A 22006-nucleotide genomic window follows, 5' to 3' on the forward strand; every position below is an offset into this window, starting at 1 on the left:
AGAGATGTGGTGATCTCCGAAATAGCTGCTATAACTTCTACCGCTTAGACTTTGTTGCTTTTTCAGTTTTTCCTAATAAACAATCGTGGTACAAAGCTCAATAAAAATATTAAAAAATAAAATGTTAATAAGCCACATAACAATGACAAATAAATAAAAAATCTTATTTATTTATAATGGTATTTCAGTATTTAGGTTTTTCCATATTAATTTATTTTACAATTTGTAATTATATTTGAATTGAAATACATGATGAATTTACTTTACTCTAACCACCTCTAAGCGGACTGGAAACTGCGAACTCAGAACCAAATCTGATGAAGAGATGTGGTGATCTCCGAAATAGCTGCTATAACTTCTACCGCTTAGACTTTGTTGCTTTTTCAGTTTTTCCTAATAAACAATCGTGGTACAAAGCTCAATAAAAATATTAAAAAATAAAAAGATTTTTTATTATTTTTAAAATACAATTTGAAAATGACAATAAAAAATCAATTTGGAGTTTGCCAAATTGCGAAAATAGGTTTCTTAGAATTTTGCTGTAGTGGCATAAGGAAGTGCTTAAATTCATTAAACCATTTCCGCTTTTGAGCCATTCTTTTTTAAGTCGGACGGATTTTGCAAAAAAAATTATGTCATGTCTTCGATTGACTCCAATGACCACCTTATATAAAAAAATGTGAAGCCCGTTTCTTTAGCTTTAAAACGACGTTAAGGAGAAGTCTCTACGATGCGCAGAACCCGAGATATGACGATTTGAAGTAGTACATGATTAGTCAGAATCACAAAAAAATGCAAACTTTGCCAGATCATATCTCCCAAGAAAAAAAAAATTAAAAAAAATCCGCGAACACGTGTTAGCTTATTTCATGTATAGAATCCATAAAAAAAATTTAAGCCAATCAAAAGTGTGACTAGGGATGCAAACGATGCATCGATATTTTTGAAACATCGATAATATCGGTTTGAAATTCGATATTTGCCATCGATGTTTACAATTGCCTAAAATCGCTAAATTGACGATACATCGATGCCAGTTTCGACAATGTTTTAACATCGACTTTAGTGTGACTCAGACTTGAATTCAACTTACCCATTATGCTCCTACAATTTTTGACTGGCCATGAATTTTTATTACTTATTCTTTTGGTGAACACTCAGAAATTCCGAGTTTACTCGTATCTTTCGATATTAAAAATGCTTTCTTAATCATTAAAAAAGAGCCGGGTTCCCGTTGAAATTTCAACGAAGTTGGGCCTTGGAACTTTAGTCCCAGCGAACTTACTACGGTATGTATTTTTTTCTATTTATAGGAAGAGTAGAAGAATGGTAATTAAATACAGGGAAATACATCCATAAATATGTAAGTAATTGTATACATTAGTTATCGTTCTATATTAAAAAATATCTTTCGCTGTTGCATAAGTTTCGACGACATAGTTAAAACTCACAATTGATCACATGCTGGAGTAAAATGTCCCACCAGTCACAATGGAATGGCCCTTAAGTGCTTTATCGGTTAAACGCACAAGTTTTTCATGCAATGAAGGATGGACAGCTAACCTATGAGCGTGTAAATTTTCCCCAACCCCTACCTTTGGCATCTCCTTGAACACGCTCTAAAATGTAAGTTGCCAGAAATGGTACGAAACGGAGACTCGCATTGGGTTAATATTTGAATTTAAAAACCAGACTGGAAGTGGTAATGGGAATACTAACGGCGAGTGCAATGGTAGATGATGCGACCAATAATAATACATTGCGAATTCAGCTTTTATTACTGCATGTTCTTGTTAAGATATGTTTCTATTTCAGCAATTTTAAGCAGCTAATTTTGCACTACAGTTAATTTAATTTATAATGTTCCAAAATATTGCATTAATCGTTGTACAGATTATACAAAAGTGTAAAATAAGAATATGATGTGTTTAGCAACGATTGAAACACCTCCATTGTCATTGGGGACATTTTGCCAACGCGGATCTGTAATAAATAAATCAACCCATGATATTTGGGATTTTTTTTTTAATGAAAAGTCTGACATGAAACATTCACAAAAAAATGTATTTATGTATGCGTGTCTGGTCATGTGAAAAATAATAGAGATACGACGCACAATGGCACTACAGCGGCCAAAAGTAAGAAAAAACTGACTCGCTAATTCTGAAAAAGCAATTGTGCAGATTCATTGCAAATATCCTACTAACCCTCAAAAAGAATTTTTGATAAAAGTTCATATTTGCGAGTTGAACCCTTCATTGTGTGATTTGGCCCACGCAGGCCATTTCGTTTTTCTTCGTTAAGTCTTTTAGAATCGGCGTCAATATACCATAACCGACGACGAAATAAGGAGTCTGTGAATTCTACAACCATTGCCGGCGAACGGATAAGGAGTAAAATCGGGTTTACAAAAAAACTTCATATGCTGTGGTAAATGGCCTATGCACTGCCACTACTGTTGCCACTAATTTGCAACTTTCTATTCAGATTTTTTAGAAAAATTTTAAGAATGCCCATTCAATTTTCGCCTTGATTTTTGGCCAGATTCTCCTTACAAAGTATGTTCGACAATTATTTTTTGTATGGAGAAAGTGAGCAATGCGTTCCACTGACAAAACATCCACGGTGTGGAAACCAAAACCTACACTTGCAACCTCTGTCTAGCTGCAGGACCATTAACTACATAAATAGTTTTATATTTTAAGTTTTATTTATGAATTTTTCACAGTAATTAGTAAAAAAATTAAAAAAACAAAATTTTGAAATTTTTTTTGAAAACGAATAAATTACTTTTTATCTGTTCTCTTATAATTATCTATATACCAATTTTTGATTTATACTATGTACATTAAAAATGCTTATAGACGCAAGTTCCTCATTATCCTCAACCCTGAACACGTCTAAATAGCGTTCTTTTATAGGTGGCTTGGTCAGACCATTTCACACAACGAAGCGATAAAAAACACTGCATCAAACACATTTTGCACCGGGGAAGGGCAACATCCGAAAAATGCTGCTATTGTCAGATTTACTATTAACAAGAAAACGACGAATTTTTAAGAATCGTTCTTCTGTAGACATAAAGAGGTTTCTTGCACAGGTAGAAGAAGAAATTGGCTAGTGATTTGAGCGAGGAAGATTTAATTTTGTTTATGTTTCATGAGATTTCGATGCAATTAATGAAATAACGGTATGTTAAAACATTTAAATGCATCAGAGTTTTCTTCTAAATTATTTTATCTTAAAATAAAATTTAATAATTTATTTTTAAGTTATAGGCCGTATGTTAAATAAAACATTAAATGTTTTTCTGCTTTATTTGCTTTTTAATTTCATTTTGTCGATATTTCGCCTTCAGTCTGAAAAATAAATTATTAAATTATGTTAAATTAACCAACACAATCACGTTTTAAAAGAAAATATAAACAAAATCCTTGAGAAAATGCATTTGAATGCAAATATAATTTTAAATGAAAATTGGAGTACACAAGTCCAATTTGGTTGGTTTTTTAAACATCATTGCATGTACTAAGTCTTTTAAAAATGTGTACACAATTTAGTCGAAATATCTTCATGCATTGTGGAATTATATTTTTTTCGAATTTTTGTATGGTAGGTGGGCGTGTGATTTTGACCATTTTTGGTCTAAAGTGTAATATTAGCTGTATTTTTTGTGCGCGAGCGACAAAATAACCCTCAACTCGGGTAAAATTTCCTTTTAGCTACTTAAGCAACCTTGCTGGTAGCTAGCAAGCAACATGTGATGAGTTTAACGGGATTTAGACACAAAAAACAATAGAAATTAGTTATTATGCGAGGTATTTGCGTAATATATATACTTATTTAAAATATAAATCATGTATATACGAAAACAAAAACTTTCCTCTCCAATTTCCCAGTAACAATTCACAATAGAGCAGTTTTTTCACTTAACAACACTACTCTTCAGGTCGCGTATTTTTGTGTGTATTTCGTCGTTTAAACGAGTGTTCTTTTGTAGCTCGGTTGCAAAAGAATGGACCGATTGTCTTAAAAATTACGTGTGCAAAACTTTTTTTTGCTCTAGCTACATTCCTTCTATTTCTGACCGCTCTTAGTACTGCGACGTCCCACTGTGTGACGTTTTGAACAGTGTTTACTATTTCTCTTTTGTTTCTTTAATGTATATGATTTTTATTTTTTTTATAAAAATAGAGCTTATTATCTAACAAAAACCATGTAAGTCCAAATTTCAAACTTTGTAGAAAAATTAGAAAAATTCCGAATATGCAGGTTTATAGCCCATCAAAATCTAGCATGTACGGTTCAAGGGGCTAAGGATTCGCGTTGAATTTTTATATATATATTTTTTTGTGCTGCCGGTATCAGGCTTTTTCTTCCATACAAAGTATGTTGAACATTTCTTTTGGTATGAAAGAAAGTAATAAAACCATTGCCAAAAAAAAATTATCAAACATCAACGCGAATTCTTAGCCACTAGTAAGCTATAAAAATGTTTAGTAAAAACCTTGTTGTTGTTTTGAAAATTTGTTGAATTTTTATAATTTTTCTACAAAGCTTTAAATTTTGACTTAAATGTTAGATCGTGCGCTTAATTTTTTATAAAAAAATATTAACATTAAAAACCAAAATGAAAAATATTATCCATATTATTTTTTTATTTTTCACATGACCTGTTATGTACATATAGTTTTCTTAAAAATTCTTACCTGTAGTGGTCTTTGAGTGCGTGTTATGAATATGAGTAAGGTTCGCTTGAATCGCTGGCTACAATTGTACCATTGCATTTCGTAAGCTGCGTCTGAGACAAGGAGGCTCTAAAAGCAAAAAAGGAAGAAAAGTGATATTGTCAGGCTAATAACTAAATATATGATAGCTTTCTACTAATTTAAAAAACCGTAACCAATTGCAAATATTTCTCAATAAATGAATCACAACCTACCATTTCCAAAATACCATTAGCTTGCCAGTAATAGGTAAAGAGCACATACAACATTGTGCCAATATACATAACAATAGACATTTTTTCTGCCGCTGAATTAGTCTAAAAAACAAAAGAAAGAAAATGCTCAATTTAAGTACATCTAAAGTGCTTCACCACTTGATCGGAGTTATGGATCGGAATTTTGGTTTTACTTACAATATTTATGCAGAAAAGTAGTGAGCAAATAACGCAGCTGAAGAGTAGAAATTCCACGAGTACCATATAAGTAACTAATTCATTAAAATCATTGACATATCTTTAATTAAACAAAGCAAGTACATACATATATTAGTCGCCCGACTCCTAAAAGCACAGTGCTCTTCTTTTACTCACTTAGCAATTCTGGCGTGGTAGGCTATATTCGCACGCAGCGTATCGAACAATTCCGGCTCACTTTTGTGTTGCATATTTTCGCATAAATTTCTGAGATTATTTTGCAAAATCTGCAGTGCTGCTTTGCCAAACATTGCAAAAGATGCGAAAAGACTTACATAAGGCATATACATTGAGCTCAAAGTGAAGGGGGAGGGAAGCTGGGCAACATAGAGGATTTCATAAAGTGGAGAGCGGGTGACGTCTATGCCGGGCAATGCAACTCCAAAAGGATGAACTAGAAGGAAGACAAATTTATTAACATATACCAGCTAATACCTGACACGCATTACTTATTACTTATGTAATCAGTTTTATGAGCAAAAGCTTTTAAAAGACTTGCTAATCCAATACTTATTACAACTGGCTATCCTACTTTGTATCTCCTTTAATAACCGCTATTTGTTATCATTATTTTGACATGGCCAAAATCGTCGCAAACATTGAAGCTTTCGAAGAACTTGAAAGAAAAGCTCCTTTCTTTTATAAACGTTCTTCCAGAAGCTAATGTTCAATTCCCAACAACAAATTGGATTGACTGTACCAAATAATTCTGTACTGTACGCCAACTATCTGGCTCGATAGGAAATAAAAATCCTTAAAGACTCTAGCCGAGTATACGCAAAATAGCTTTGGTATTGTGGAAGCTTGGTGGAATAAAAGCAAACAGAAACCAAGTCACAAAGTCCATTATGGTAACCTTTATGTAGAAAGTCAGTATCGTTAGTTCCGATGCCCTTCGCAGGATGGTATATCACTCACTCTGGAAATAAAGTAAACCCTAAGGTGGCACGAAGAATATTAAGCCTAGACTTCTGTTAGCTCTGTTAGTATTATAAGCTTCTATTTTGGGAGGTTGAGTAGATGTTGGTTCTCTCTCAGGCACTAAGCATGATTTGGTTTCACATGAGAAGAGATCCTTAAGTGCTGTCTGCATAACCCTAAGGACTACGATCATATCACTGGAAATTCCTCAAAAAATTTAGCCGTGCTATAGACTGATGGTGTGGGCTTCCACCTGAAATGCTTTATAATATTTCAACACAGAGAAACACACTTTGATTCTGGGACTAAGTTCCAGCCTGGATCAATCTCACAGAAGAGCAAATGATTCCGGTTGCCCTGTTGCATAAGTCGAGGAAGGTCGTTTTTCCCCAAACTCAAGGGCACTTTGGATTTCGTTTGTCAGTTAATATAGAGCCATATTTGTGAACTTTTCTGCTATGTGTGCTTATTGNTCGTTTTTCCCCAAACTCAAGGGCACTTTGGATTTCGTTTGTCAGTTAATATAGAGCCATATTTGTGAACTTTTCTGCTATGTGTGCTTATTGCCAAGGGGTTTCTTTCAAAATGTTTTACCTGATATGATCTTCCCAACTGTCTCTTCCCTAAGACTTTTCTAGCGAATTATTTCTTTTTCTTGCCAGCTTACGATACGATTCTGGTTTTCCAGACTGCTGGTTGCAGTACCAAGATGGAGAAATTGTCCCCACTTCTTTGCTAACTGTAAATTACGTAAAAGTTGTATGAAGCATTTTCGAGCATCAATCTTAGGTGGAAGTCTGTAGAGATATGTATCTCCGATTAAGGTAAATCTTACATAGACCATGTGCGGAGCAATAAATTCTATAACTTTGCATTCCAACAACTTAAAGTTTTACCAGAAAATATCCACTATGGATTTACAAGCCATATCCAACTTACTTCTTTGGTCACGAAAAAGTGGATATCCCATAGCCACTATTATGTCGGAAAACGAAGCAGCCAAATTGAAGATTGATATATTTCTTGTTGACCTGGTGGCTTCTGCTAGCACGCTCTTTGCATGCTCATCCCCAGTGGCCTAAACAAGCGTTTTAAATAAATTACAAATTATTGTTTTCTCTTTCTTTCTCTTTAAGTCAACATTGTTATAATCAATTAACGCCCATTTCAATAACTCCGCTTGAATTCATACTTACTTGTATATTGTCGTATAGTGTTACCAATTCCTGCATAAGTGCCTCAAATTTATCTCGATTCCTGATGACAAAGCACGTTCGCAGCAAGGCATTGAATATGGACACCGCAAAGAAGGTATTCAGAATGAAAGTGGCCAAATCGCCCCATTGTTGATACAAATAAACGAATTGCATTGCGTTCATCAGGCACACTGGCGCCACAAGAGCGACACAACGACTCCAATCGCGTACTAAGAGGACGGACAGGAATTTCCACAACTTCACATTTATGGAGAGAAGAGGATTGTCCTCAATGGGAGTGGGCATACTTGACAACAGTGCGTTTTCAGAAAGAGAACGGCTAACGAGAAGCTTAAAATTTTAACGAAAATAGATATATCCGCAAACTTACAAGCAGCAATCGAAGAACCGCCAAGTGGCAGCAACTGCAATTGAAGTTGACAAAGTGTTTGCGTTCCACTCACTATCTCTCAGCTCCTCACTTCTACTTTCCTTTGCAGTTGATTTCTTGATTGCTTATTCTGTGGCTTGTTTATAGTACACTTTTTACTCCGTGCAATTCTGCATTTCCTTTGACGCTAGAGTTTATTAAAGCACTCCTTTCGCGTTGGTCATTCGATGCCACTTAAATAGCTGGGAGTGGTAAATCACACCGCCAATGATTGTTACGTTTGGCAAATATCAAATTAACTGTGAAGTCTTTTTGTGTGTCAATTTCAATGTTGAAGGATGCAAGTAAATACATATGTGTACTGGAATGTGTATGCGAAATATATGTACATACATATGTGCATATGTACACGCATTTGTAATACGTGTCGTATACGTAATTACGGGCATTAATCACACATTATGCCGCTCTAAGTAGCCATTAAATTACATTTCAATCGAAACAGCTGGTGACAATTTCTAAACGGCATTTAAAGCTTCTAACGCTTTGAAGACAGCTGCAAAAATTGCAATGGATTACATGTATGTAAGTATAGGTTAATTCTGTGAAAATCTCAATTTATTCTCTTGAAGTTCTGAAATTCATAACCGTTATAAATTACAGTTATTTAGGTACGCAATAAATTTGTGGAAGAATGATTCAATTAATATGTGTAAAGGTGGTATTCATCTAATTGCTTAAATACCTCGTAACGACGTAAACCTCGTAAACGTCCTTAATTTTGAAAACTTGTTTCATTACAAGGCTTACGTACCTAAGAAGCATTTAAGCATTTAGATGAATACCCATTCCATGAAATTATACACTTAAAGACATTTCGTAAAGTGTGCAAATTATTAGACAATTGAAATAATGACTGGAAATTATTATAACCGTAATGGCATATATGTATACCCTTGTGGTCAGCTGATTAACTCAAGTGACATTTTGACTAGTTTTGGCTATTTTTCTTTTGTTTATTTAATGTTTATATTTTTTATAAAAGTCGAGCACGTAAGTCCACATTTAAAACTTAGTTCAAAAATATGAAAGCTTATCAAACTTTAACATTTGCACCTAAACATTTAAATGTTTTTTCATCGTTTTCCTTATTATATCCTTAGCAACAAGAGCTTTCGGGGTGCACATAGCTCAGCGGTTAACGCTTCTGACTTTGCACATCGATTACGCAGGTTCGATCCCTGCTGAAGTCTAGAAAAAAGAAGTCTGATGAGGAGATGTAGTGATCTCCGAAATAGCTGCTATAACTTCTACCGCTTAGAATTTGTTGCTTTTTCAATTTTTCCTAATAAACAATCGTGGTACAAAGCTCAATAAAAATATTAGAAAAAAAATACCGAAAGAGCAGGGTTATTAATTCAGCGGAATATTTTTTTGTATACGTTACCACGGTTGCCACACGACAAAAAATTTTCCGATCAGATTTTACAAAAAAAAAGTTACCAAGTAACAAACAACGTTTTATTTTACAATGAACTAAACACAAACCTCGTTTATTTTGGCATAAATAAGACATGGGCACAATAAAAAGTTGTATTAAAATAAAACTAACCAAATACATTTTGCATATGAGGCCATGAGCCTATCTACAAAAAAATTTTTAGTAATATGAGAAAGAAGGATCTATAAAAAAGAAATGAAGTCTTTTACTAAAAGTATAGTAAAAGAAAACTATAAGGCCGTGCCTCGGGCTATTACCTTTTCGATTCTGGTAATGCATTTTAAGGTGCACCTCAACTTTTTTTGGAGTGTCAGTTAAGCTACTCTGGCGCTCAAGGCCTCATATAATAGATACATTTACATACGTATATAAATACATTTTTATTCAATCTGTGTATACGTACGTGTATAAAGAAGAATATAACAAAAATTTGGAAAACAAAAAACAACACAAATATTTTTGCAACGCGCGCGTTAAAAATATACTTGTCATAAAAACGCGCTTTAAGCTCTTGTCTTTTGAACGGGATCTTCGCCTCAGAACAAATAAAAAATATATAAAAAATTGACTTAAGTGCATATACCGAAGCGCTAAAGAGCCCAAATACACCGCACAAACTGCTGTTCAAACTTCCTTTTTTCATTTCCTTTATATATGGATCAAGGATCTGTCAATAAGGATTGAACGCATGGCTCGGCATTTCGCGTTGCACTTCGAACAAATTAGATGTGGGATCACCATACATATAATAAAAAGTATAGACGATTTTCAATAAAATAACATCAAATTTAGACAAGATTTCCAGGCTATTGGACTTTAAACCTCTCAACACAAAAACATGTAAATACTGACGCGATAAATAATGAACATGTAGCATTCCCACGCGATCCATCACTATTTTGAAGGCCATCAATATGGATGACGAACCTAATATCACAATAAATATTGAACATGTGACTAGTAATGCGCTGACTCGGTACTTTTAGGTATTGATCGATACTTAGTACCGATTTAAAAAGCATCCAATACTTTCGTAACTCGGTACCGAAATATTGGAATTTCTAATAAGACTCCGCAATACCCACAAAATATAGAATAAAAGCTGTTTAGTGATCGCTGAAGTCATTAATCTATGGTTTAAGAAGTCTATTTCTCCACATTGTTTGGATCTGAACGTTGTCGTCGCTGGATTAATATCTGCCCCTGTGGCAACAATAATACAAATATTCTTTGAATAGAGAGTTGCCTTAAAAATTACGAATTAAAAATGTTGCCACAAGAATTGTTCCAGTTGGGAAAACTGTGGCGATAAGTACAAGGAGGCTCAAATACTGACATACACATTGCTCATCTTTTGAGGAAGTATCGTCTTATTTGTACCTTTTTTATTTCAGGCGATGTCATATAAAATAACAATAATTTTTTTTCTGCAAACTTCAAAAGTATACCCTTGTGGTCAGCTGATTAAAATACGTGACATTTTGACCAGTTTTGGCTATTTCTCTGTTTTCTATTAATTGTTTATAATTTTTTATAAACGTTTAGCATTACACAACCAGCACCACATAAATCCACATTTCAAACTTCGTAAAAACTGAAAAAAACTTTTTAGCAATTACACCCAAAAATTTTAAAATTTGTATGCAGTTTTATAGCCCATTAAATTTTAGTATGTTAAAGTGCAAATTTCAAGAAGTTAGAAATCTCATTGATTTTTACTAATTTTTTTTTTGCTGACGGTGTTGAGTATTTTCTCCCATATAAAGTATGCTCGCCAATTACTTTTATATGGAGGAAAATGCATAGCACCGTCAGCAAAAAAATTTATGAAAAATCAAGGCGATTCTCTAGCGATTTACAATTTGCAGTTTAACGCATTCAAATTTAATGGGCTATAAAACTGTATACCTAAAATTTTTCTAAAAAATTTTAATAAAATGTTTAAATATTTATTTAATTGTTAAAGTTTGTTGAACTTTTATAATTTTTGTAAGAACTTTGAAATGTGGATTAATGTGGTGCTGGTTATTGACTTAACTTAAACTTAAATAAACAAAACTGGTCGTCAAAATGTCACTAAACTTAATCAGCTGTATATATTATGACGAGGGTTTAATGTATCGAATCGGTATCGGGTACCGAAAAGAAAGCATTGGGTACCGAATTTTTTTTAAAGTATTGGGTACCGACAATTCAGCACATCACTACATGTGACAGGCGCCCACACTGTGATAAATTAACGAGTAGACTGCCCAGCGATAATTTTCTTCGATATGTGGTTAGTTATTTTTGCTCAGCGCTGTGTTGCCTGATCAATGCAATTGCTTCCAGTAGTGTTGTCGCCGCTACACACAACCACAGTGCAATTTACCAAAATAAAAAAAGTTGCCAAGTTAACAAGCACTCAACAAGTTACCTATTTTACAAGTGACCAAATGTGGCAACCGTGTACGTTACCGGATAACTTTGGACCCAAATGGTCCGTTTTTTTTTATAATTTTTACTTCATTGGAAAGATGTTACGGCAAGGGTGGTCTCATACTATTTTGCTTTAGTTTCGATCATTAGAACATGAAGAAATTAATGATAGTCCTAAAATTGATGTAGGCTGTGTTTTTTGCTTATCAATTACTAGTTTTTTTTATTTCATATTTTATAATAAAAAATTCAATTCCATGGAAAATAATTAAGTTAACTAAATTTAAAGCTTCAATACATACAAAAACTTCAATTTCTAAAATATTTCAAATATTTCTTGTTTATTTCTTTATGTTCGATTGCGTCTACAAAGCGAAACGAACTGCTCCAGACGTTATCAAGTGCACTTGAACTAGCAAAGGATGCGTATAAGCACAAGCATACATACACTACACAAATTTAACATGTGACTTTTACATATATGTACATATGTATGTACATATGTAAATCAACTATGCAAAATAAACATGCTAAATATACATATATATACATACATATGTAGGTATGTATGTACTATATACATAAATACATATGCAATATGCATATGGTTACAATATTGCATTTGTCGCTGCAATTACCCATTGAATAGAAGTAAATGATAGAAAAATCGATAAATCAGCATCAGTCAATCAGTGCAACAGATTATTAGCGAAATGTAAAAATAAGCTCATACATCTATAGATGCATACGGGTATAAGGAATATACTTATGTGCATACCAACGCATCATTCAACAATGGAATGCTGCTTCAAAGAAATATTGCATTTGGAGTAGAAAAATTTTGCAGACTCTGCGTAGATATTTCATGCATCAATGAGCAAAAGAAATGCTGAAATATTGACTGATGACGGAAAAATGTGCCACTTATAAACATGTTCTTATATTTCCTCCCCAAACACTCAACTCCCATTTCTCAGGGCTTGAAGTTTGCTGAAAATGTACTTAACATGTTTGACTGACATTGATTGGGTTGATTTGATGAAAAGCTCGTAACTTTATTATAAGCGAATACAAGTAAGTAAAAGCGTACGCATACATATATTTTTGTAGATATGTAAGTATATAGGTATGCATCTGGTGGAATGCTAGAAATTGCGTGAGTTTGAATGAGTTTATCCTTAAAAAGTACCATGAAATGCGTGGATTCAAAACCGTAATATCTGCGATGTAGTGATTAAATTAAATCATGAACGCACTGGTGGAAGCTAAAAGTTATTTAGGGACGGACATTATTAAAGAAAATAATATGAAAAAATCGAAATTTCGATAAAAATAAATTTTCGCAAATTCTCACTCGACTCTTGATACTGCTCAAAAAAGCATGTCACCCTCAGATATTTTCCCAACTAACGCCAATTTAGAAATGCCAAGTGAAGTCAGGTCCTTCTCCTCTTGGTCTTTCCATCGGTCTGGGGGCCCCTCTTTCTCTGCTACCACCAGCGGGTTCCGAATTGAAACTTTCAGAGCTAAAACGTCAGTGTCCATTCGAACGACATGACCTAGCCAGCGTATTTTAATTCGCTGCACTATGTTCATGTCGTAGTAAAGCTAATACATATCATCGTTCCATCGCCTGCGGTACTCGAAGTCGCCAATCGTAACGGCCCTTCGTAAAATCTTGCTCTCGAATACTCTAAGAGCCGCCTCATTGGATGTTGTAATTGGCCATGCTTTTGCGTCATATACCAACACGGGCATGATGAGTGACTTATAGAGTGGAGTTTTCGTACGTAGAGAGAGGACTTTACTCTTGAATTGCCTACTAAGTCCAAAGTGGCACTAGAAGTGGGTAAGAGTAATTCTGCGTTGGATTTCGATGCTGATATTATTATCCGTGTTAATGCTGGAGTTCCCAATTAAACGAAATTATAACCCTCAACTATGAGATGGGCGTCAAGGCGCGAATATGCTGACTGTTTGTTTGATGGCAGGAGACACTTCGTCTTGTCCTCTTTTACCACCAGACCCATTCGCTTTGCTTTCTTATGCATCATTCAGCAGACTTCAAAACATCATTTGCTTGTAATAATGTTCAATTATGCTAGAGATATATATCGTAGTATGGTATCAGTATTACGATCTCTTTCACACGTATACCACTCTCATACTACGATACTACTCATACTGCCACACTCATACTACTTCTCATACTACGTAGCATTGTAATTGTTGTGAGCATTTTACGTAGATATTGTAATTTCTATACCACATGTGCGTCCCAGTCATTAGAGTTATTTGAAAATATTTTTTAAAAGGATATTACAAATAGAAATTTGGTATATTGCTATGAAATCGCACAATTATTTACTGAACGAAATTTAGTGCTTTTCTTTATTCAAAACGCGTGAATTTTTGAGTTTGGTGCTTGGTGTGTTTTTTGATTTTTTTTTTTAGCTTGAAAACATCAAATCTGTAAAGAATTGAACTACCAGATAGTTCATGAAACTTTATTTTTATACCCGAGCGCACTTGTGCACAAGGGTATTATAACTTTGTTCACATAACGGTTGTTTGTAACAGGCAAAACGAATCGAGATAGATATAGACAAATGTATACATAAATGATCAGAATGAAAAGAGAAATCGATTAAGCGGTGACTGTCTGTCCGTCCGTCCGTCCGTCTGTCCGTCCGTCTGTGCACACGATAACTCGAGTAAAAATTAAGATATCTTAACGAAACTTGGTACGTGTACTTCTTTCGGGCGTAGGACGGATGGTATTGAAAATGGGCAAAATCGGACAATAACCACGCCTACCTCCCATATAACGGTAATTTTCAGAAATACGAAAACTGCGATATTTTAGTAAATACTGAAGATAATTCACTCAAAATTGATAATTACAATAAGTTTTAGACGAAAAATAAGAATATTATAAATTTTTGAAAAATGGGCGTAGCCACGCCCACTTATTATTACATGTGTATATCTTGGCAACCGCTGCACCGATTTCTTCCAAACTTGGCACAGTTGTTGGCTTTGGTACATCATACCAACTGGCCGAAAATTTTTAAAATCGGACAATAACCACGCCCACATTCCATATAACGGTAATTTAGAGAAATACGAAATCTTCGATAAAGCAGTAAATATTAAAGCTAATTTATTCTAAATTGATGCTTGCAGCAATTCTTTACCAAGAAATACGTTTATGATAAAATTTTGGTATTTGGTTTGGGTATTTAATGTTCGGCTCCGCCCGAACTTAAACTTTCTTACTTGTTATTTTTTGTGCTTGTGCAATTTCAAAACTGGGCAACACTGTCAGGAATAGTTATTTTTAAAGAGGGGAAAATTTAGTTCGTTTTAGGTAAAGCATTGGGTATGGGTTTATTACAAGAAGAGGGTGTAATTTTAACCCAAAGTCACAATAGCTCTTTTTTTAAAACTTTTCTCAAGCTTTTTGGTTCAGGAGTCAATGGTTATCAACTTAACTTAAATTTCCTAAAATCAGTAGAAAAACATAAGCTTCGCTATTCAACGAGCATTAGATTATGAAAGTCCGTTGTCTAAATTTCAATATTTTGATCGAAACCTAAGATTTTGGAGGTGTATTTGAAATTCTGTTAATTCCAAAACAATTTTTAGACCTGTTCTACCATCTCTATTACAAGACATAAAAAGTACATGCAACCATTTTGTGTAGCGCTGTGTTCTCATATAAATACATCGGAGCGGCGGTTCGGCCAAGCTTCCAAACTTCACACTCTGGGTAGTTATTACCAAAAATTCGACTACTCCGCCCCTAAACTAGAGTTGCAAAACTATCGATAGTGGCACCATCGATAGTTTTTGATAGTTTAAAAAAACTATTGATAGTCTTCGATAGTCTCCAAAAAAATAAACTATCGATAGTACTATCGATAGTACTATCGTATTAAAATGGTTCCTTGAAAGAATTTTTTAACTGCCAATAAATTCATATTTATTTTTGTACTTATGTATGTATGTACATTCAGAAACACATTCACATGTACACCTATGCTCAAAATATTAGAAACACGAAATTTTGACCAGTTTTTACTATTCTTTTGGTTAAATTTTTTATATACGGTTCATTAATTTTTTATAAATGTATAGCTCGTTATATAACAAAGACCATATAAATCTAAATTTCAAACTATGTACGAAAATTTGAAAAATTCAAGAAAGCATCAAAATTTCAAACTTTTATAACAAAGTGCAAGTTTGAAGTCGCTAAAAAATTGCGTAGATTTTTGATAATTTTTTCCTTTTTGCTGGTGGTGTTGTACATATCTACATAAATACAAAAAACTTGTAAAACTTACCAATAGCTGATGGTCTGAATTCACAATCTGAAATAGTAATGTGCAACATTTCTGCTGGAGTTGTAAAACTATCGATAGTACATAAAACCATCGATAGTTTTTGATAGTTTTGAAAAAACTATCGATGGTCTTTGATAGTCTCCAAAAAAAATAAACTATCGATACTATCGATAGAGCCATCAATATTTTTGCAACTCTACCCTAAACCAACCCTCGGTAGGCTCTTTAAGATGAGCATCCCGTCAAGAACAGAATGGCAAACACCAAGAGCATGAATAAGGGGGGAATTTAATTTTTATACGGATGGATCCAAGCTAGACTAAAAGGGTTGGCTACGAAGTTTTCTCTAAGGAACTAAGACTGGAATTATCCGTCTCAATTCTGGACCACTGCAGTTTTTATCAGGCAGAAGTTTTAGCTATAAAGAAGGTGGCTGTTTACCTTAGTAGTACCTGAGACCGAAGGTTGCGCAAGAACGCTTCGCAGCTCTAAACGATATTAGCGCCATATTCAAGGTCCGCCTTATATGTGTCCCGCGACATAGAGATATTGAAGGAAATTGGAGGGCCGATGAGCTAGCCAGGAAAGGTTCTACATAAACTTCCCCTATGTCAAAGCAGAGGCATAATTGGGATACCCATGGCAACCTGCAAATTAGAACTTAGAAATAACATGATCCAAGAGGCCAACAGGTAATGACTAGAGGAGGACACTTGTGGAACAACCAGGTTACTGTGGCCACAAATAGATAAAAAAAGAATAGAAGAGTTGCTCAGCCTCTCAGGAGAGGATATTGCGATAGTCACGGTTTGTGTAACCGGTCATTGGCTATTTGGCAGGCACTCTTCAAAATAAGAAATATTCTCCCACGAATATTGCAGAAGTTGCAGAGATGAGTAAGAGGAAGAAACCGTAGAACACTTCTTCTGCAGTTGCCCAGCTTTGGCCAAGAGGAGAGCAGGCTTTTTAGGTAGGAATTAAGCCAATCCTACGCTTTATAAGAGCTTCTAAACGTTCTATGCAGAATAGTCACTGAGGTTCCCGTGTTCTGCAGTGGTATCACAATGGACCTTCAAGGTCTAAGAGAGTTGGTATTTGCACGTCTGCCACACCTAACCTATTAATCCATTGGTATTCATAAAGTGCCAGTTGATAAGTTTGGTCGTTGCTTCAATGAAGGTGAGAGAAGATATCTTAAAGAGAACATTGTATTCCATTGGACAGTGTCAGTCAGTTTCTTCTGTACAAAGTTGTTCGACCCTTGGACATGGAAAAGAGAAAGAAAACTTGAACAAAAACAAAAACCAAAAATCTACTTTTTGTATTGGATTTGAATAGCTACAAGGTAGTTTGTTTTTTTATTAATTAAATCTAATTCTTTATTAAGTCGCGAAAAAAGTTGTTTCATTAAAAATTCTTATTTTTGCGAGCGCTAAATGAAAAATGAAGACGGGGGCCGAAATTTAGCCACAACTATTTTTTGTGACCGACAACAAAGTTTACATATGGGATCAGAAGAAAAAAAAAATAGTCGCTTTATTAGACACAGTCTAATACGTACATGTTAAATTTAATCTTTTGCATTGAGCTAAAGAACTTTGCGTTCGTTTTAAAATATCTTGAAGCGTATCAGATAGTAAATATTCGCGATAGAATCTTTGTTTTCATATTCAGCATCTATCTGCTCTATTTCGAATATTCCGTAGATTATGTTTTAAGCCGCCTTCGGCAGGCACGGACCTATCTTGTTTTATTGCTGTATTAAAAGAAAAACATTGACATAAAGGGCTGATTTTAAGTAAATTTTACATAAATAAGTATATTCATAGTAGCGAGTTCATACAAACATTGAATGAGAGAGTGAAATGATCGAATTTGATCATCAAATGATGATGGTAGTTATTCATTTCCTCTTCTGGTTTGAATCTTTCCCTGAACATTAGGTCAATGCATTTGTTTGCTAACAGAATCTTTATTTCCTTGTTCAACGTTTAATTTACATCACAAAGCATTCAATTCTGGTGACTATTCGCAAGTCCTTTTCTATACAACCACACACACTTACAATGCAGCACAAATTTCTCATTAGTATTCATTACCAACATTTACTTATTTAAAATTTTTGCATAACAAAGCATAAGCGGTGAAATTTCAGAAATGAGGCAAATATGAAAAGCTACACAAATCTACAGCGCGAGCAAAGTTTTCTAGTAAAAGGTGAAATCTTTACAACAGGCTGCCGCCGAAAGAGTAATAAATAAAATGCCATACATTCCAAGAGCCAGAGCAGCAATCTATGCGATGTGAAGTGAAAAACAAAGGCTGTCGAAAATTGAGGTACGTAGGAGCAACTACATGTTAAAGCAGCAGGGCACAAGGGCTAACAGCCTGTTGCTTGTGTTTGAAATGTTTCGTCCTTACGAAAAGTACAGGCGCCTGGTCGGATGCCTTGGCAGGTGGCATCGCTAAAGAGTGTAATTTTCATTATCAGGTGTCAAGTGCATGTGTTTAAACGTTATTCATGCTTTCATGTTTCGGTGAAAAGTAATAAAAACAAAAATAGGAAAAACCTCGCGCGGACAAGAAAACGGTAAACAATTGTTGACTGTGTAAATTGCAACACTCCATTCAACCTTTCGGTACTTGACTTCACTTTATGACAGCTTGTGCTGAGCACACAATAAATGGCTTGTGATAACGGGCCTATTCGGCGCGCGGCTTTATTATTTGCATTAGAATATGATAGTAAATATAAGTGTACTACTTAAAAGCCTTTAGATATGCATGTACCCATGGATCTATGTAATTATAAAAACTTCTCCCGCTTGCAGCTATTGATAAAATATCATTATATGTACACTGAGAGAAAAAATTTTAGAATTAAAAAAAAACGTGCTAAATATAAAAAAATACGCATTTTAAATTTGAGTATGTACGTTATAAAATATGTCGTTGTGAAGTGCTCACATGCTTTTTCGTAATTAAGAAGAAACACAATTTTTAATTTTAAGTTCCGTCTGATGGTAATTGAACCTGGGCCCTCTTGGCAGCACACTTAGCTACAGCCATATATACATGTAAATTTGTTTTCAAATGTTGAGTTTGAACCAACATCACATCGCGCGATTAGAGCATGCTCCGCAAAAAATGCGACTAATCCGGTATGACTCCGGGAGCAATCCCAAAGCACCATGCGATTAATACCACTTTTGATCTCTTTTTATGGAATGAACTGCTCGCTTTTGTCCGAGCATGTCCTATAAAGAAACTAATTGTTCACCTTTTTACCCGAACGGGTATAAAATGTGACTAGTCACTTAAGAAAAAAATAAAAATTTGCGCCAGCTGTGATTCGAACCGGGGTTCTCAGTTTTGTTAAGCGAATACTCTCTCTAAGTGCCATCGCCGCACATGAAATTTGAACAAACCATGAGCTGAAATTGGCAAAGATGCGAACAATTATTTTTTGGTCAGCTTATTAAGTTCACCAAATACATTTTTTCGAAGTTTCATTGGGTGATATCCAATGAGAGCATATGTACACAAGAAATAACTTCAATATAAAAAGAGTCGTGTTTTTTACATACTTACACATTTGTATTTTTTATTTGTAGGCTCGCTACCATATTAAGCCGATTCTAGCTGGTTAAGGTCGTCTTAAATCTTTAAGAATTCTAGAGATTTCAGCACACTTATCAGTTTCGCCTGCGATCAAAAACGGTTATAAGAAAGTAAGCGTATACCCTTTATTTCCGAGTATTTATAGTATTTCGAGCACATACCTGATTTGATCAGTCAGTAAACCAAAAGAGATATAAGAGAATGGAAAATGCAGTAATTTTGTTAATAAAATCTGCAATAAAAAAATGTAAAAAAATCACATAACTGGCGCAGCGGCGATATGTACATGTGGTGTTGATTAAATACAAACTTTTGATGTAATATTGAAAATGCGAAAAAGTTAAACGTTAAAAAATTAGTAATAGCAAACAGCGTTTCAGTCTCATCGATTTTTTGCAGTGCAAAATTTGAATATAAAGAATTGCGATCGTTATGAATAAAATAGTACTAATAAATACTAAAAATTCCGATAGTCACCGATTTCTAAATTTTACCGCTAAGTATAAAATAAATATTAAAATGGCAACACCTTTGGTCATGTAAGTGCTGGTGCGTATTTTGCTAGAGGGTACTTTGCCTTGTCTCCGCTCACCGCTACACGAACCTCTTTGTTTTTTTTGCCAAAGCAACAAAATACAACTCTGACGTTTCTCACGTTCAAATCGAAGGTGTCAATGCCAGATTGGCAGCCTGTATTACATCAGTTTGAAGAAGACAGTGAGGTTGTTCACACTTGCCAGGTTAACAGGTTATCTGGTTAAAAATCATTATTGTGTAGGTATTTTACTGTTGTAAACTGAATAAAACATATAACCATATAACCACATAACCTGATCACCAGGCCGGCGTGAACAACCTCAGTGAGTAATTTTATCTAAGACCTCAATTGGACTTATACGACTCAGAAATGGTTCTTCCTAATTTGCACAGATATAAAAGTTGTGCTCAACGTCACTCTACTTAGTTGAATAAGTTTTGCGCACGGTCCAAATTGAGATATGGCGAAAGAGAGGCAGCTATTCCAGAGGGTCAATTCTCGTTCTGCGTTATTGCGAAGTGATAAAAATAACACTTTTACACCGCATTTATTTCGGTGTTAATTTTATACTTTTCACTTCACTTTACGATAACGCAGAACGGGAATTGACCCTCAGGCGCTATCAACAGCGACATTTTGAGATTTGTAGAACTTAGCCTTGACCTGCCAGTTCAGAAACCACATTCGTAAGGCGCAATCAATTTGTTCCTAACGGGTAAGAAGTAGATAATTATATTTTAGTTGTGGTTGATTTTGATTATGTATTTTTGGAAAAATACACATGTAATACATATCTTAATCTATCTTGTTTTTATTTTATTTTATAACTGAAAAGGATTCGTATGTAACCGGATTACCTTGGACTACGTGAACCGTTTACGGCCATTATTATTATTTTTTATCGAAATATTAAGGGTGGTATTTAAGAAAAATTGCATAACTTCGACAATTTTTATGCGATTGCAATAAATGAGGTATCCGTATTTTAGATAGTACTATATATTTTAATGTTGAGCATACTATCGATGGTCAAAATTTTTTAAACTTTAACCGTTTTGTCATTTTCAAGAAAAAATCTTTAAGAAACTATTTTTACTCATGAAAAACTCCGTTTTTGTAGGTATTTTCAAATCGGTCCAGCTCAAGTAAATCTTAATATTTTTCCGAAATATTTTGTTGGGCGTCTTCAAATATAATAAGTTTTGTAATCCCGGCGGAAAACCCGCAACTTTTTTGGTGATGCAGTCTAATGTATAATGTAATATCTCTTAACAAAATTTCTGATTTTCTTAAAAATCAAAAAATAGAGTTATTATTTCGTAAAATTAGGAAAGTTCTCAGTTCTTAACGCTTTTCAAAAACACACTATAAAATATGTAGATATAGTCAGTAAGCTATGTCCCATCCTGATATCCATCTTCCCTTTTCTGCAAACAGATGTGTGTATGTATGTACATAGCCCCTAGTGCCATTGAAAGTCCGACACCGGCAAGAACTTGATTTCCTCTTCAACGCTTTTGTGAATGCAAAAATATGCAAATTAGTCGCAAGCATAAATGTGTTGGTTTAGTTGCCCAAAAAGAGAACGACAAAGGGACCAACCAAACAACCAGCAAACGCGGCAGCTAAGCAGCAAACCAAACGAATGAACAAACAACCAAACATTAAAGCGGCTCAACATGAAAAAAAGCTGGCAACCAGGCAGCTCGGAAATTGGCAAACGGAAGCGAGAAAAAAGTACAAGTGCGCCGCATAAAATTAACGAGGTTAGCGCCGTCTTGATGGAGTAATGTGGGGCTTAACAGGTGGTGGTCGGTGGGAGCATCCTCTGCTTTGCGTAGCCAAACTGCCTGATTTTCATTAAACCATCG

At 34.5% G+C, this 22006-nt stretch overlaps 1 protein-coding gene across 1 annotated transcript; it reads right to left on the minus strand.

Annotated features, from left to right (window-relative positions):
• Positions 1-1845: 1845 nt before the first annotated feature.
• On the minus strand, positions 1846-7623 carry Or43a (Odorant receptor 43a). Its single transcript, XM_017623919.1, has 7 exons — positions 7318-7623; positions 7061-7199; positions 5318-5594; positions 5141-5240; positions 4943-5044; positions 4710-4817; positions 1846-1983 (listed from the first exon to the last, which is right to left on the minus strand). The coding sequence occupies exons 1-7, from the start codon at positions 7621-7623 to the stop codon at positions 1879-1881; spliced, it is 1137 nt and encodes a 378-aa protein (XP_017479408.1). The 3' UTR covers positions 1846-1878.
• Positions 7624-22006: the final 14383 nt, after the last annotated feature.

The sequence above is a fragment of the Rhagoletis zephyria genome, unplaced genomic scaffold (assembly GCF_001687245.7).
Source record: "Rhagoletis zephyria isolate East Lansing unplaced genomic scaffold, Rhagoletis_zephyria_1.1 Rzeph_scaffold_03416, whole genome shotgun sequence".
Classification (NCBI taxonomy): Eukaryota; Metazoa; Arthropoda; class Insecta; order Diptera; family Tephritidae; genus Rhagoletis; species Rhagoletis zephyria.

Coding starts and splice junctions, on each gene's coding strand:
- Or43a (XM_017623919.1), bottom strand. CDS start 7,623: ATGCCCACTCCCATTGAGGACAATCCTCTTCTCTCCATAAATGTGAAG. Junction 5,595..7,060: donor ACTTTTTCGTGACCAAAGAA/GTAAGTTGGATA, acceptor TCTTCCTTCTAG/TTCATCCTTTTGGAGTTGCA. Junction 4,818..4,942: donor CTAATGGTATTTTGGAAATG/GTAGGTTGTGAT, acceptor TTTTGCTTTTAG/AGCCTCCTTGTCTCAGACGC.